General features: G+C 32.1%; 3 protein-coding genes across 4 annotated transcripts; 1 reads left to right on the forward strand and 2 right to left on the reverse strand.

The window, feature by feature from the left end:
• Positions 1–207: 207 nt before the first annotated feature.
• Positions 208–1,476, reverse strand: LOC120083201 (uncharacterized). The gene has a single exon (XM_039038852.2). It carries the CDS (start codon positions 1,045–1,047, stop codon positions 547–549), a length of 501 nt encoding a protein of 166 aa, XP_038894780.1. The 5' UTR covers positions 1,048–1,476; the 3' UTR covers positions 208–546.
• A 3,213-nt stretch (positions 1,477–4,689) lies between these two features.
• LOC120082528 (uncharacterized) lies at positions 4,690–7,817 on the forward strand. Of its 2 annotated transcripts, none has more exons than XM_039037732.2 (4): positions 4,690–5,207; positions 5,644–5,724; positions 6,494–6,633; positions 6,734–7,048. In XM_039037732.2, exons 1-4 carry the CDS (start codon positions 4,902–4,904, stop codon positions 6,981–6,983), a joined length of 777 nt encoding a protein of 258 aa, XP_038893660.2. In that variant the 5' UTR covers positions 4,690–4,901; the 3' UTR covers positions 6,984–7,048. The 2 variants fall into 2 exon arrangements, with proteins under 2 accessions (XP_038893660.2, XP_038893661.2); XM_039037733.2 differs by lacking the exon at positions 6,734–7,048 and adding an exon at positions 7,179–7,817 and having other exon boundaries at positions 4,702–5,207.
• LOC120082529 (spermidine synthase 1-like) lies at positions 6,956–10,874 on the reverse strand. Its single transcript, XM_039037734.2, has 9 exons — positions 10,597–10,874; positions 10,029–10,105; positions 9,799–9,921; positions 9,594–9,698; positions 8,705–8,777; positions 8,537–8,608; positions 7,566–7,764; positions 7,310–7,436; positions 6,956–7,203 (listed from the first exon to the last, which is right to left on the reverse strand). The coding sequence occupies exons 1-9, from the start codon at positions 10,805–10,807 to the stop codon at positions 7,138–7,140; spliced, it is 1,053 nt and encodes a 350-aa protein (XP_038893662.2). The 5' UTR covers positions 10,808–10,874; the 3' UTR covers positions 6,956–7,137.
• Between the last annotated feature and the right edge of the window lie 5,116 nt (positions 10,875–15,990).

The raw sequence follows: 15,990 nt of genomic DNA on the forward strand, positions 1-15,990 counted from the left end.
ATTAAACATTTTTCTAATAAAGAAACAACACCATTTAGAACTATACTTATAATTTCACCTAACTAAAGAAAAATAATAATTTTTAATTCCATCCATTTACATTTCACGACACTAATAATTTGTAATTGGAAAAAGTAAACTATAATACAGACTACCAAACTCCATTTTTTTTAATTAACAAAGAAAAAAGAAAATATGTACACACACTTTCTCTTGATATCAATAATTTATATAAATAAAACTCTATTTGAAATTTGGAATCATACAAATTTAATTGGAAAAAAAACAAAATTATATCAACTATAAGAATATGAACACCACCATTTTGCTCCACGTCACCCCCACAAAAACAGTCAGACTATCTTATTTAACACGCGTACAGCCGCCATTGGCGCCTCCTATTTCACCGCGAACGGTCAACTTCCAGCTCATCAGTTGAAAAAGATACGTTAAAAGCCCAAGACCGGACGGAAACCGCCCGTTCAACTTCACCGGAGAAAACAAGACCGCCATCGTCATCACCACCGCAACCGTCACCGCCGCACCCTAACCATTCACCGCCGGCGCTCCCGACGACTTCACAGGCGTCGGCACGGCAGCAAACCGGTCGGAGAAGTTCTGAAACCCACCACCACTGTATTCATCCCCGTCGAAATCCACATCCCCATTATGCCCGTCATCGAAATTCAAAGCGTAACTGATAGGATCATATTGGAATTTCCCGAGCTTGACAGTGGCCGGACGGTTCCTATTAAACCGGCGAATGAAAGTCTTCCATCTCGGACCGGCGACGATCTCAGACCATTCACGAAGCTTTTTGAGGGATCTGATTCCGCCGGTCCACCAGTGATCTTCTCCGTCGAACTTCGTGGATTTTGCCTTCGTCTTCACCCGTTCCCACCATGATACCTCGTCGGAAGCCGACCGGCGAGGTCCAAAGCAAGGGAAGCAAAAACAACTATAGCGTTTAGAGGCTAAAAGAGCATCGGCGCCATCGATTTCTCCGATTGATTCTAATTCTTTGAAAGCTCCGTCACGGTCTCCCATGGCCGTAGAGAGAGAGAGAGAGATTAGGATTTACAGGGAAGAATAACGCTCCCGTATATAGAGCCAACGGGGAGAATTAGAAAGAAGGAAAACGAAACAGTGGGCGACCGGAGATTGCCGGTAAAGTGGTGGGGCCAGTATTGGATAGCCGGTAGTTGAATTATCCGAAAAGAAGCTACAGGGATTTAAAAAAAAGAAATGGAAAACGGGATTATTTTTTAGAGCCGTTGTGCGTGAGGAGGGTATGATCTGGTGTATCGCAGAGAGAATGAGATGGTACCAAAAAGGTGGGGCCCTGGATTAGCTGGCATGAGAAGATTAGAAAAATGAGGCGATGATTAGGGGATGTTGGGTCCCACTTACGGAATCTTAATTCGCTGGCGCTTTTATCCACTGCCTACTGGCACTAACTAATATTCACTATTTTCTTTTTTCTTTTTTCTTTTTCAAATTTTCATATGTTCGATATATCAAGGGATTTTTTTTTTTTTTTTATAATATTGACTTTATAATGTTATTTAAAATAAAAATTTGTCTGCCTCCAAAAATATAAAGTGTCCAACTAATTTTGCAATTGCTCAATTTTCATAAAGAACCAAAAAACAAAAAAGTATATATAAAGTGGACGGTTTTTGTTAAAAAAGAGAAGAAAAAGTGGACGGTTTTATCCATTGTTTTTTTATTTATTTTATTTCATTTCGACGAGAGGTGGGCCATAGAAATGTCCATGGGCGCAGTGGGACGGGAAAGCCCCTCTCCGTCCTCACCCCTATTCCATTTTTTGTCCCTATGAATTTTTTCGCAGAAAACGGGGGCAAAAATTTCCTGCAGGAATCGGTTTTTCGTTGAAAAATTTTCTCCATCATCATTTTTTTTATTTCAATTAAATATACATTTTTAACAAAGTAATTGTATTCCCTACTATATAGTTTTTATATATTATGGTTTTAGTTTGATTTAAAAAGTTATAAAAATTTAGTCTGCAGATACGGTGTATTTGTACTATAATTTATGTTTTCTTAGATAATGTGTGTAACTTTATGTTGAGTTTGCAGATTTTGCATTTTCTTGCATTACACTCCATACTTTTTAAAATTAGAAATTAAGTCTTTCTTCAATTATTAAATTAACTTTCATAGGTTTAACATATGAATATCTCACGGAGTTTGAGTTTTATAAACTAGTGTATTTGTATTCTGATTATTTCTTTATTCTATTTCAATTTTTTTGCAAGTAAATATCACTACTTTTTATCTGATGGGATATTTTGGTCAATTTTTTATTTCTTAATTAATAGTGTTAAAATTCATTTTGCCATTTTTCTAATTTTTAAAATTTTTTTTTGTCATTTTTTAAAATGAAATATTTTATTTTGTCATTTATCTCGTTGGCCAAAAGAATTATAAGGATTTTTTTGGAGAAGCAGGGAAGTTGGGCCGTGGGCTTTATGAGGTGCGAGAAGTTTGGGTTTTCTAGAAAGCCCACTCCACTATTCAAAAGCCCAAAATGTAGTATGAAAGTCAAAACTCTGACGTTATACAAAAAAGTCAAACACTTCGCACGGATCCCACGAGGCACAGCTTATGCGAGAAAAAACAAGATTTATATTACTTCTGTTCTTTTATAAAAAAACGTGCACGGGCAATCATCCATTCCAACTATTTTGAGTTCAATTGTACGAATTTTATATCTTTGAATTTTTGCACCGATGATCTAAATTAGAGGAAAAAAAAAGAATGAGATTTGCCTACTTTTTAAAAATGAGATATTTTTAATCCTTTATTGATGTTACATTCGAGTAAAATTACAAAAACAAAATTTTCGTGCACGTGAACTGTAAACTAACTCTCTCGTTCTTGAACTCTATTTCCTCTCTCATATGGATCACTCTCCCTAGTCCCTTCTTCTCATAATCTTACTCTCCTCTCTTCTTTCTCACTCTCCAACACTCAATCTCGTTCTACAACATCGTCAGATCAAGTCGCTCGTCAGAGAAGAAAAGCAAAAGTCCAAAGGAGGAGGAGGAGAAGAAAAAAACCTGCAAGATGGAGAAAGGGAAATTTTGTAAAATTGGTTGAGGATGATGTAAGCAAGAGATAAAAAAAAATCTTAGGTTAAAATACTACTTTTATTTTGGACCTCCAAAATGGGCCAATTGTACAATCTTCTCTATTTAGGTTAATAATTCGTACAGATTTAGGATTTTAGAGTTTAGGATTTAGGTAGGATGTAGCGGGTTAAAGTTTATAATGAATATATTTTCTCAATCTTTTAGCGCATACAAATATCAACTTGAATACTTATTAGGAGATAAGGTATTCACTAATTATTGTTTAGTTCAATATTTGATGTTTTATTCATCTAGATATTATAGGATTATTCATTGTCTTTTTAATACTTTAAAAGTTCGATCACCACTATGAACTAAAAAGATAATTTCTTTTAATTCATATATAAGGATAGAAATTCAAATATCTGACATTTTAATTGATGATATATACTCTAATCAATTGAACTATATAAATTGAGAAAAAAAGAAAGTTTCATTATGACAAATCATTTTGAGAAGGATGCATAAGTTGAAAAACAACACGACGTTTGATGTTAACCTAGTTGTAAAGAGTCATTATAGTTTTTATTTTGAAGATTTGTTATGAAGTTTTGGTGATATTTACTACTAATTAAAAAAAAAAAAAAAAAACGCATTTTAGTACTAAATTAGGTTCAACCAAAACTTTCGGTACATCCTACCGCGTCTAAAAGAAACTTTTGATACATGAACTTTAATTAAAGGGACCATTTTTGCTTCCTTTATTTTTTTTATATATATATTTTTTAAAATTACATATTTAGTTCAGATTTTTGTCAATTTTGTTTTATATATTATTATACTTAAAAAAAGAATTAACTTTTAGTCCAAGCTATTTACAAATTTGATGGTACTAATATAAATATTGGAGTATGAGCGACTCAACATTACATGAGTGTAACTTTCTCTATTTGTAGACATTAATTCAATTTCCATTATATAAATATGTTGATAATCCACATTTCGATATCAACTAAGTTATTCTTTTGCCAAGCATTCTAGATTTATTTTAAAACATATTTTTGATCATTCACAATCATTTACAAAATTCATACAAACAATTTCTTAGTTTCTAAACTTAGAAAATGTCATCTAAATTTTGTACTTTAAATTTATTGTAAAATTTAATATAATAATAATTTTTTTTTTTTTTTTTGGTACTGATGACTCATTCTCAATCCCGTCAATATCTAAGTGTTTGAGGCAAGAAGTAGATTATTATAGTTGAGTTACAATAGTTTGTATTCGGGATGTAGATTATTTTAGTTTGGATTATAATAGTATGTGTTTGAGATATAAACTATTTTATTTTGAGAATAAAATAGTAAAACGGTAACAAAGAATAAAAAAATGATAAAGATAAAATAATAAAAACTATAATAAATAGTAAATAGTGTAGTAAATAGAGGTTTTAAAATAGTATCGAATATAACTAATTGAACAATAGAAAATAATATTCAATATAGTAAAATGTGATTATTATGATAGTTTTTATGTTCACACACATCCTAAATGTTAATCATCGGCTCCTAAAAACAAATAAAATCTAATCTTTTAGTTGCCACAAAGCAATGATGATCACTATAATAATTGTCAATGCAATATTATAAGTGACGGATCCAATTTAGTAAAAATAAATATAACGAGGGAATTTGAACCCCTGCACCCCTGCTAAATCCTGAGTTAATGGCTTCCATTCCCGTCGGCTCCACTGAATATTGAGATCGGAAACTTGGGTTGCGACTGTGATCGTCGAGACCGAACCATGCCTGGACCTGGGCCGCACATGCTCTACGCCATGGGCTCAGGCACCGCTCTGACGACTCTCACCGACGGCCGATTCAGCCCCCACCATACCCTCATTTACACCGTCAACGCCTTCTTCGGCCCCGACATCGGCTCCTTCTCCGATTGGCTGTCCTCCGTTCTCGGTTTCTCAGGATCTTCCGTTCCCGACGCAATCCATCATCCCGTTTTCTACATTCTCATTCTGGGTCTTCCTCTCTGCCTCTTCTACTCCTGGCTCTCCTCTTTTCTACTCCAAAAGGGCCTCCTCGAGTCCGTCTCTGGGGTGAGTCAATTCACTTCACGATTCGGCAGATTTTGAAATTCCGTGTTCCATTTTTGGATCATTGAATTTGCTGTTGGTTACTAAAATCTGAAGAATTGTGCGAAGACCTAATTGGGTCTCTCGATTTTTTTTTGTGATTGATTATATTTTGATTTACTTTGTTGTAAGATGATTCTTAAGTTATGCTCGTGTGGATTGATTGCAAGCATGATGGTGAATTTGTTAGAACGATGTTGTATTTGGTTTTATCTTATGGTTTGAAATTGGGCTGTGAAATATACTCTTTGTTTTCTTTTAGAAGGGATTGGTTACTCGATTTACATATTTATGAATTAGCTGCTTCTAGTGAAAAGAAATGGAAAATATTGTCATCTTTTAGAAGATTGTCTTGAGATATTTAATCTTCATCCTGGTTTATTTTGCTGTATTGATGTAGGTATCTCTTAATAGAAGGCAATGCTTGTTGCTAATCTCAGCTGGTTCTTTTTCACACTTCTTTCTTGACCATTTGTTTGAGGTAAGCTTTACATCAAGAATTTAAATTGCCCCATCACCAACCTTTCTGCCTCTGTAAGTTCTTTGATCATTTTTTAAAGTAAAAGAGTCTTGCTTGATATGGTGATGTGTGAGAATACTAGTTAGTGGTCTATAGGTAAGAATAGTAGGATGTTGGGAAGGGGTACTTCGGGTAGTTAGTGGTGTCTTAGTTATAAATAAGAGGAGTTGGACACCTTGGGGGACTTGGATCGTTTTGTTGAAAGTTTCGATTGTGGGACTTTGGTGGAGAGATATTCCTCTGAAAAGCTATTAGTTTATCTTAACTTCTCTTGATATTACAATATATTCCTATCCTTGCGTTCTTTGTATTTCTTTGAATTTTCTCGTTAGGTGGTATCCTAATATAATGCTGCTAAATTAAGCATCTCAGGTAAAACACCTGTGATGAAGAGATGTGACGTGTGTTCAAATAGAAGTTTTCTTATATCTAGGAGGGTACAAGGGAAAATAAGTGTTATTATTAATGTCTGGTTAATGATTTTTGAGGTCTTTGGGGGTTTACAACAAGACAAGATATATCACAAGTTAGTTGAAAATTATTATCCAATCAGATGAGAAGTACAACTGATATATCGTCTTTGATGAATTCATTCATCAATTTTCGACTTTCTTTGAATCGTCTCCCTTTGGAGTGGGATTGTTCTTTCATGTTTTATATTTCTCAGAAACTTATATAATTAAACAAGATGGGTTGTAGTACTATTATATCTCTATCGCGAAATTTGCAGGAAAACGGGCATTCGTCAACATACACTTGGATATTGAGCACTGGTTGGTGGGAGAACCGAGCACCAATCAATCCAGATGCTGTTATGGTTGTTGGATTCTTGTGCACTTGCTTAATTGGCGGCTTTATTTACATTAACAGGTTCGTGATACCAAATATATTCATTTACACTGTGCCATTTGAGTTTCATTAAATCTTTAGCCTGTACTCAAAATACCATTCATGCTTCTTTATAAGACAGAGCGAAGTCTGCAAAGTCGATTTCAAAACAATCATATCAGTCGGTAAAGCTTATCATAGTTGTAGCTACCCTATATTCCATGTGGTGTGCAAGCCAGATATACTGGGCTAGCCCTCGTCGACCAGCTGTCGGCGAAGAAGCCGACCTTGGAGTTTTAGTGTTTCTGGTTTTCTATTTTTTTCTACCTCATTATCTTTGTATAAAGTCCATGCAACCAAAGGATCTTGAAATCAAACATCTCCCATTGTGATAGATGAGATATTCATTTATATTAGAAAAGTCTCGATTGACAACAGTTTCCCGTTGTCACTTTCACATTACAGCCTACAGTTGATGAACTACTGAATTTGGTAGACTTTAGTATATGCACATAATTCGTTCATATACTTATACTTCTGAATTCCTCATGCGTATTTGGAACCCATCGCCGACTTTGCGAATGCAGGAAGACAAAACGCAGCAGTATGGATCTAAACAGCAGAGTTACACAGCCAGTTAGCTAGATCTTAGGAGTATGCATAGCATAGCATGGCATAGGCTTATGAACAAATGTGAGAAAAAGAAAGAAGAAACCACCTCTGGGTTGTAGAACTTAGGGGGTCCTTTTGCAACACCAAAATTTCCTGGATCCAACAGGTTCACCGGGTGTTTGAAGTCGACTGATGGACCGGCGGTTGAACAGAGCATGAAGCCGATCACTCCACTGAATTTGGATCATTTAACAGGGAAAAGAAAGGTATCAGAAAACTTCAGATTGTGCAGAAACATAAAAGTAAAGAATTTTGGAAATGAAACAAAGCTATATATAGGATTTGTTTTCGGTTGGGTTTACCTTGGATATGAAGGAACAGAGGTCCAAGCATAGTTTACAGAGCCTTTGAAGATGTCACGGCAAAGAGTTATGGTATCTTCCATGGCGAAATTGTTTTGCCATATGCTGTCAGCCGGAGTCGACATTACGCCACCGGGCTTCAAAGCCGTTGCCATTGATTTAAGTAAGTCTTCATTTGAAAGCTCTGTTGCATAAGCCCCTGATCTCCAACCCACATTCAATTGGAAAAAAAATTATGGAATGGTTAGCTAACTATTTGGTTTTCGATTTTGAGTTTTAAAAATTAAACTTGTTTTCAAAAAGCTTTTAAAATTTGGTTAGAAATTTAAGTTTTGTTGACTTTTTTAACACTTAAAAGAAGAGTATTTCTTTTGTTTTTTCACGAAGTTGAAAACCATAGTAAAAAATTCAAGGGGAAGCAAATATTAATTTGAAAAACAGAAAACTAAAAACAAAATCGTTATCTCAATTTAAACTGAGTTGTATCACTTAAAACTAATAACTAATAATTATATACATTGAAACTTTAAGCTACATTAATCATTTGATTTTTGTTTTTTGAATTTTAAAATTTGTGCTTGTTTTATTATCACCTTTTTACCCTGGTTTTTTTTTTTTTTAATTCTTATGAAAAGAATGGTTGAATTCATAGTTATTTTTTTAAAAAAAGTATTGAAATGCAATTTTTTTTTTAATTATTATTATTAATTTTGAAAGCTCGACTTTAAATTTGAAAACATCATTTTTGAAAAAAAGGAAAACAAAACAAAACATATCAATGTGAAAGTAGTATTTATAAGTTCAATTTTTAAAAATAAAAAAACCAAATGATAAAAAACGGAATTATTAACACTTGCATAAAATTTGAGAAATTATTGCAATAGTAGAGAAGAAATTTTGAAATCAAATAGACATTAGGACAATTATTAGTTGAAGTTTTAAATATATTCAATGAAAAAATTATAGCGTACCCATGCCCTGAAATGCATCAATTATAATAGCATCATAGGTGGCTGGAGGAACAGATTTGATGAAGGCCACACCTAAAACAACGAGCAACCATTATGACAATTAGAAACAACACGAAACACAAAATCCGACAACATTCCTCGAACGACATGTAGTTCTATGTTTCATACCGTCGCCTATGCATACATTCACACGAGGATCCTTGTACCCGATAGCAATGTCTGGGAAATACCTTTTGTAAACCTAAATGAAACACCATTTTATTAATTAGTAAGGAAAAACAAATTCTTTTCATTATGTATTCTTCTTTCATAATTTCAGCCACGCAAAATTGAAGAAAATTAAAACATAATTAATTTTGAGTTTCTCAAAATTAAAACATAATTAATTTTGAGTTTCTGAGGTTAAATTAAGGTTTAGTTCCTAAACTTTCATATTTGTGTTTTTGTCGATCTCTATAATTTTAGAAAAATCTAATTGAGTCATTGAATTTTTAATTTTGCCTCCAATAATAGGTTCTTGAATTTTAAAACTGTCAATTAGGTTTATGAACTTTTATGTCTAATAATTCTATATATGCACACCTTTGCCAAAAAAAAAAAAAAAAATCTATATACACAGACTAAAATGAATAGTTAATAGACATAAAATGAAATTACTATATCTTATCTTCAATAAGTTCGTGAAGCTTTTAAAAAGCCAAAAAAATATAAGATACAAAATCAAAAGTTTAAGATCTTACATGACACCTTTAAAGTCTAGGGATTTGGACCTATTAGAAACAAAATTGAAAGATCAAGGACTTATTAAACATTTTTAAAGTTTATAAATCTATTTAATACATGAAAATACGTAGGTGTTGCTAGATGCAGCCCAGGTAGCGGTTCAATAAAAGGTTGTCATGTGACTCTTTTTTTTTGTGTGTAAAAAAAAGGGAGCGTGGAATTAGGTACAACATAAAGCCGTGTCTAATCATTGATCTTTGATACAAACCTGAAAGTTCAAGAACAATACTTTTGATTTGATCGAAAATATATGATACTCGGAAGTATAACTTACATCGATCACCATTTTGTCGAGATCACAAATGTCGATGTGCTCCACACAAGCATGTCGAGATATTTCTCGAAGAATCCCTCCATCCCCACCTCCAATCAGCAAAACCTAGAAGGTAAGTATTAATCAAATTTTGTATTCAAATTAGCTAGTAGATTGTAACTCATAAGACACTTGAAATCATTATGATATGAAGAAAAAAAATCACCTTTTTGGGATTGGGAATAGAACAAAGTGGGAGATGAGTGAGCATTTCTTGATAAGCAAACTCATCCTTCTCTGTTAGCTGAAGGGAGCCATCCAAGATTACAACCTTCCCATGTGTTGGTGACTAATTTTCATTTAAAAAAAAAAAAAAAGAACTTAGCAAAATTAAACAAAAGTAACAATTAATTTAAGGAAAGTAGGCCAGAAATAAAAAAAAATGAAAAAAAGTACCTGAAAAACAAAAAGATCTTGATATTGGGATTTCCCCTTGAATATGACCTTCTCTAGCTTATAGACATGTGCCTCCTCTGTTAATTTAAATTACATCATTAAAGAGTGCATAATCATGGATTATGAATACTACTAAAAAAGAAGACTAATTATAAATTATCCTTATACTTTTAATTACTTGGGAATTGGTTCTATTTTAGGAGAAATAGTGGCTAAAATATCATCTTTGAAGTTCGTTCAATTTTGGTCTTTATACTTTCATATGTTCCTGTACTTTCAATAAATCTTAAATTTAGTCGTTGATGTTAGTTTATTGTTGTATTTTTTTAGCTATTAGCATTTTTATTATAAATTTTGAAAACATATTCACGTATTATATTTCTTTGCATGAAAATTATTATTATTATTATTTAACCAAATTCGATATAAATTAACTTTGAGAGACTAAATTTAAGATTTATTGAATGTATATATAGACTAAATTTGTGCATCTAAAAGTATAGAAACTAAAATTAAATAGATTAGCTCAAGGTACAATGACTAAAATAAATTTTAACCAAGAAAATACCAGGATAGCATGGGGCAATATCGACATAGCAGCCAGGAAAAACGGGTGAAAAAGAGGTCTCGTTTTGAGCTCCATTTTGAGTGCCATTATGAGTACCATTTTGAATAGGAGAAAAGGAAATGATTTTCACAAGCTCATTATGGTCGGTTCCGATGGTAGGGACATGGAGTTGAGCTTTCGTGGAGGAAGAGACACCATTTTGAAAGGTCATTTTGGAAGGATTTAGTGGATATATATTGTGATAGATTAAAGAGTATTGAGTGAGTTTTATTTTGAGGGAATGGGGGCAATTTATATAGTAGTTGAAAGCTTTGGGAGAACAACAATATTTTGGATTGAGGGAAGGAAGAAATGGAAAGTTTCTAATGCATGAAATGAGAGTGGTGGATCAGAAAGTTTGTGATTTTCCCTCTTTATAAGTGATTTTTTCTTCAAGGTGAATTGTACTTTGTTATTTAGACTAATTTGGATTCTTATGCTAGCTAGAAGGTTTCTCTCCTTTTTACCTCATTTTATGATCCCTTTTGGTGGTTTACATTACAAGAATCCTTTTGTGGTTGGTGGAATAAGGAGACTTTTGAAATAATATGTTTTTAATTCTTCTTTATTGTTTTGATAAATAAAATAGTGTTTCTTTGGATCAACAATATGTGGAGATTCGAACCTATAATTTCTTGGTTGAAAGTATATTGTACGAATAACTAGTTGAATTATATTAGTGTTGATTAAAATTAAATAAACTAGTTCGATATTTGGTTAATAATCGATTTTAATTATATAAATTTAGTTCGAAAAAGAAAATAAGACAATATCTAGAACTTACATGCTCTAAGTCAAATTTTCGTGAAGTTATTTGTATACCTTCCCTAGAAAAGAACCCTACAAAACATACCTATGATCCTATTTAATTACACATTTCCCTATTATAAATAAGGGGTTTACACACACTCGTTTCATGCAATTAACTATGTATGAGATAATCTTACCCTCTTCGAGTCTACTTAAATCATATTAATAATGTCATGTATTTATAAATAACACTTAGGAGTATGCTCAAATAAAAGCATCTAATTAAATAATCTTGGATGTCCTTCATAAATCTCAAGTTAATTTTAAATTTTCATGTTAAGGAGAAATTATTTGAAGAGATTGTCTCAATATATATGACAAATAATTTTTCATGGTTTGATGTATATTAATGACGAGGAACACATTTTTGCTATTCTACTAATACTTGTATTTGCTTTGCTATTCTGCTTGAGCACTTGGCTAAGGAAGAATTACAAGATGAAAAATTTAAAAAAAGGATGATTCGGGTTTATATGTTAGAGACTAAAGAGAGTAAGAAATGCAAAGAGAAGATGCAGACTCATAAAATTCTTTGATTTCAAAATCCCAATAACTCTATGTTAGGTCCCCATTTAAGGGAGCTCCAAATTTTGTGTGTTTGAATTTTGAAATATAGTGATGAAATGGGAGAAATTTTAAGAATGGTAGGTAGGGATGGAAAAAAAAAAAAAAAAACCGCGAGATCAAGTCCCTATGGGTCCCGATCTGATCGGATCGGGAAATCTTCGGTTTGACTAGTCAGGTCAGAGAATCTTCTATTTGACTGAGAATGGGGTCAAATCGGGGACCTGCGGACGGGGATAGTATCCTTGCCCGGATCCTGACCCTAATTAGTTTTTTTAACCGAAGCCCAAACCATAATGGCTAATTAGTAATTTCATCTTTAGATTTTTTTTTTACCAAGTTCCAACCCTATTTTCATTATTCACATTCAGCAGCTAGCTCCTCACCATTGATTTCTACCGTCGAGCAAACAACACAAAATAAAGAGGTCTGGTTTGATGGTGTTAACATTCAACAAATGGAAGCTAATGAGATCCTACACACTCTAACTACATCAATTTTAGTGAATCAGCATGTGTATTCTTGTTTTTCTAGAATTTAAGGTTTATAGAAGTAACCTTTGAAGAATCCATGAATTGTTCCAAATCTCTGCAAATTTCTTCTTGTAATCTTGAAATAGACTACCATAAGATCTTCACCGCTAAACTCTTGATCTTAGATTGAGTGGTGATACTCATATTGAGATGATTCTGGGATGAACTTTGAGATTTGGAGAGAGTTTTGACAGAAAACTGTTTTTCTTCAAAAATTGAATTTTTGCATGAGAATTTCTACTGAAATTAAAACCCCTACTTATTGGTTTGAACATGCAATCTAGTTTAACAAGAAATAGATACTCAGTTTCCCACTAACTTGATTGATTAGTGGTAACATTTTGGAAAAATCCACTAACATATTATTTATTTTTAATTTAATTCAAATTATCACAAAAATCAAATTAAATTAGAACAATTAATACTGAATTTGAAATTTATTCAAGTTTAAATTAATTTACATAATTTATCTTGTTTTTAAATATTTATTTAATTAAAAATAATTTAATATCAAATATTAAATTAATAAACACCTAGTCCAAATATGAATCAATATTCATATAGAGAATATTTAAATCAAATTTAAATATTTTAACTCTCCAATTACACTTAATTCGATAATTAAATGTTAATTATATCGTATATAATAATCCAAACCCTAATCCGAATTTGAACATTTCAAATTCATTAAACACGTTATCCTAAGGTTTAATTCATTTACAAACTAGTAGAGGGACTTAGTGGATCTACATATCATGAGTTCCAACGATTTGAGATTAATTGGCTAAACTCCTTTATCCGGATTAATCGATATTCATTAACTACCGAGACATATCACTATAGGTCAGTAGTTGCACTCTCATCACTGTAGATATATTTATGTCCACTTGATTTAACTATAATCAGTAAGTCGATTCTTCACAGGTTGTTCGTATTTACAGTTGCATCAAAATTATTGTTTTACCCCTGTAATACATCTTGTTCCTTAAGTCTCCACTAATCCACAAATGAACAATTGGTTTATGGTTCGACCTATAAATTGAATCCCTCTCGGCCATAGAGAGGGTGGCACCCCTTATTTAAGACTAAAAATCAGTACTTAAGGGAACAACCTATCTACTACCCTGAAATGAGTAGGAGTGAGTTCCATCTTGCAAGACTATGTCTCTAGCTATCTACCTGGTCTGACCCTTAAAATAAGAAGCTTATTAAGCGACGATGTTGAGCCACTCTCATCCATGCAGATTATAGGATAATCTCGAATAAACAAGAGTTTATAGTTAGCTCAGGATTGAGATCGAGTTACCTTAGGTCATCAAATTGAAATAGTCAGTTTTAACAGTAAACGGTCATTATAAAGAAAAGTGACTATTTCATGATCTGGTCTTATGCAAACAACTTTTGCATAGACTGCCCCCACTTGCATGTCTCCACATGAACGATTAGGGATCACATAATTTGTATCTAATACAAAGCAGGCCGCATCCGTAGTGTCCCTAGGATAAGGTACCCAACCCTATCTTTATACTTATAGACCATTTTGGTTATATACTAAAACTTGATCCTCTTTTATATCTCTACATAAAGTTTAAGTATTCATGTTATAGCCATGGGTTCGTTAGTTTATAGGATTTAGCAATTTAAATGCAATTTACATGTTCAATAACAACTCTATTGAATAAACTTCAATAATAACTTTATTGTAAATAGAATATGTTTAAAGTTTACAAACTACGAGTTTTAGAATATATAACCTAACATGGTCTGCCATCGAATAAGCCATAGTATCGTCGTCTGTCAAACAAGCTGTCATCAAAGTTGTTGCTGCCTTCGAGTACACCCTACTGTCATCAATCAATGTAAGTTACTGATTTTTACTTGAGATGTAAACTTTGTAACTTTTAAGAAAATCCAATGACTTCTATTGGAAAATCCAAATCCATTATAGCATAATCATACTAATGAATTTTGAAGAAGGTATTCTAAAACTTAGAGAAAATTTTACATGTCAAAATGTTGAAAAGTCGGTTTCCATTCAATTTCCTCCCCCCTCCCTCTCAAAATCGTTTATATACTATACAAGTCATGGAATCTTCCTATTAAACTGAAAAGTCGAGTCTCTCTTCGTTACACATTGTTGTATGTTGGTTGAATAAGGGAAACGGGGAATCCCATCCCCATCATCGCCATTTGAAGGTGGAGAAACCCCCCTCCCACTCCGATCCCGTTGCCAATCCTAATGGTAGGTCTAGATGGAGAAATGCTTATTTTTGTAATGTCGGAACAAAAAGAAATTGCTAAAACAGAGCAAGGGAAGGGCTTTGATGGTAAGTTGATAAAATCTTTAAAGAGAAAGACTAAATTATTACATGTTAAAAGTATGAAGATCGAATCATTAATTTTGAATTTTTAGGAACCAAATTGTTGCTTTTATCAAAGTTCAGGGACTAATAATGATTTAAACCTATTTCTAAATATCTAAAAAAAAGTATAAAAGAAAAAATTATGTAAAGATATTAAACATCTATCTCTTTTTAAAATCTAAACTTCTATTGGATAACTATTCAATTTTTTGTTTTTAGTATTTTTTGAAAATTAAGCTTATAAACATTACTTACACATGTTATCCAATTCATGTATTAATTTTTGTGAATACCAAGCTAATTTTTTAAATTAAATAAAAAAATTATTTTCAAAATATAGTTTTTTGTTTTTAGAATTTAACTAGAAAAACAAGTATTTCTTAAACAAAGATGACACCTGTAATTAAAAAGTTGGTTAGAAACATACATAAATTTTAGGTTTAAATACTATTTTGGTCCCTGAACTTTGATACTTGTTCTATTTTAGTTCCTAAATTTTTATAAATATCTATTTTAGTCTCTGAACTTTTAAAAAATGCTTACTTTGGTCCATACTATTAAATTTCTATAACTTTTAAACAAAATGATGAGATGGCTTGTATTTTTAAATGGCTAGGCTGCCAAATAAGTTAGTAATGCTAAAAAATGCAGGGTTTCAATTTTAAATTAGGTGATAAAACATTTTCTATCGAACTCAAAAGTCATTTTTCGTTCAAGAATTTGGTCGTTCAGCGTTTTGGCACATTGGTTATTGATATTTTACTTCACCTTCATTTTACTCAACACATGCTAGACGCAATTTCATCAAAGAATTAACAAAGTTTTAATAGTAAATGACTAAAATAAATACTTTTTAAAAGTTTAAGGACTAAAACAATATATTTTTTTAAGAGTTTGGAGACCAAAATAGAGCACAGTTGAAAGTTCAGAGACCAACATAGGATTTAAATCTAAATTTTAAAAATAGAAAACTAAAAAACAAAATTTATTATTAAACAAGGCCCAATAATCTAGATTTCTTAAAAATAGATATCACTTATGAATCAACATATATGATTTTTCCAACAAGCCACACATTTTATTTT

The sequence above is a fragment of the Benincasa hispida genome, chromosome 8, assembly GCF_027475165.1.
Source record: "Benincasa hispida cultivar pf3 chromosome 8, pf3_genome.v1.1, whole genome shotgun sequence".
NCBI classification, from domain to species: Eukaryota; Viridiplantae; Streptophyta; class Magnoliopsida; order Cucurbitales; family Cucurbitaceae; genus Benincasa; species Benincasa hispida.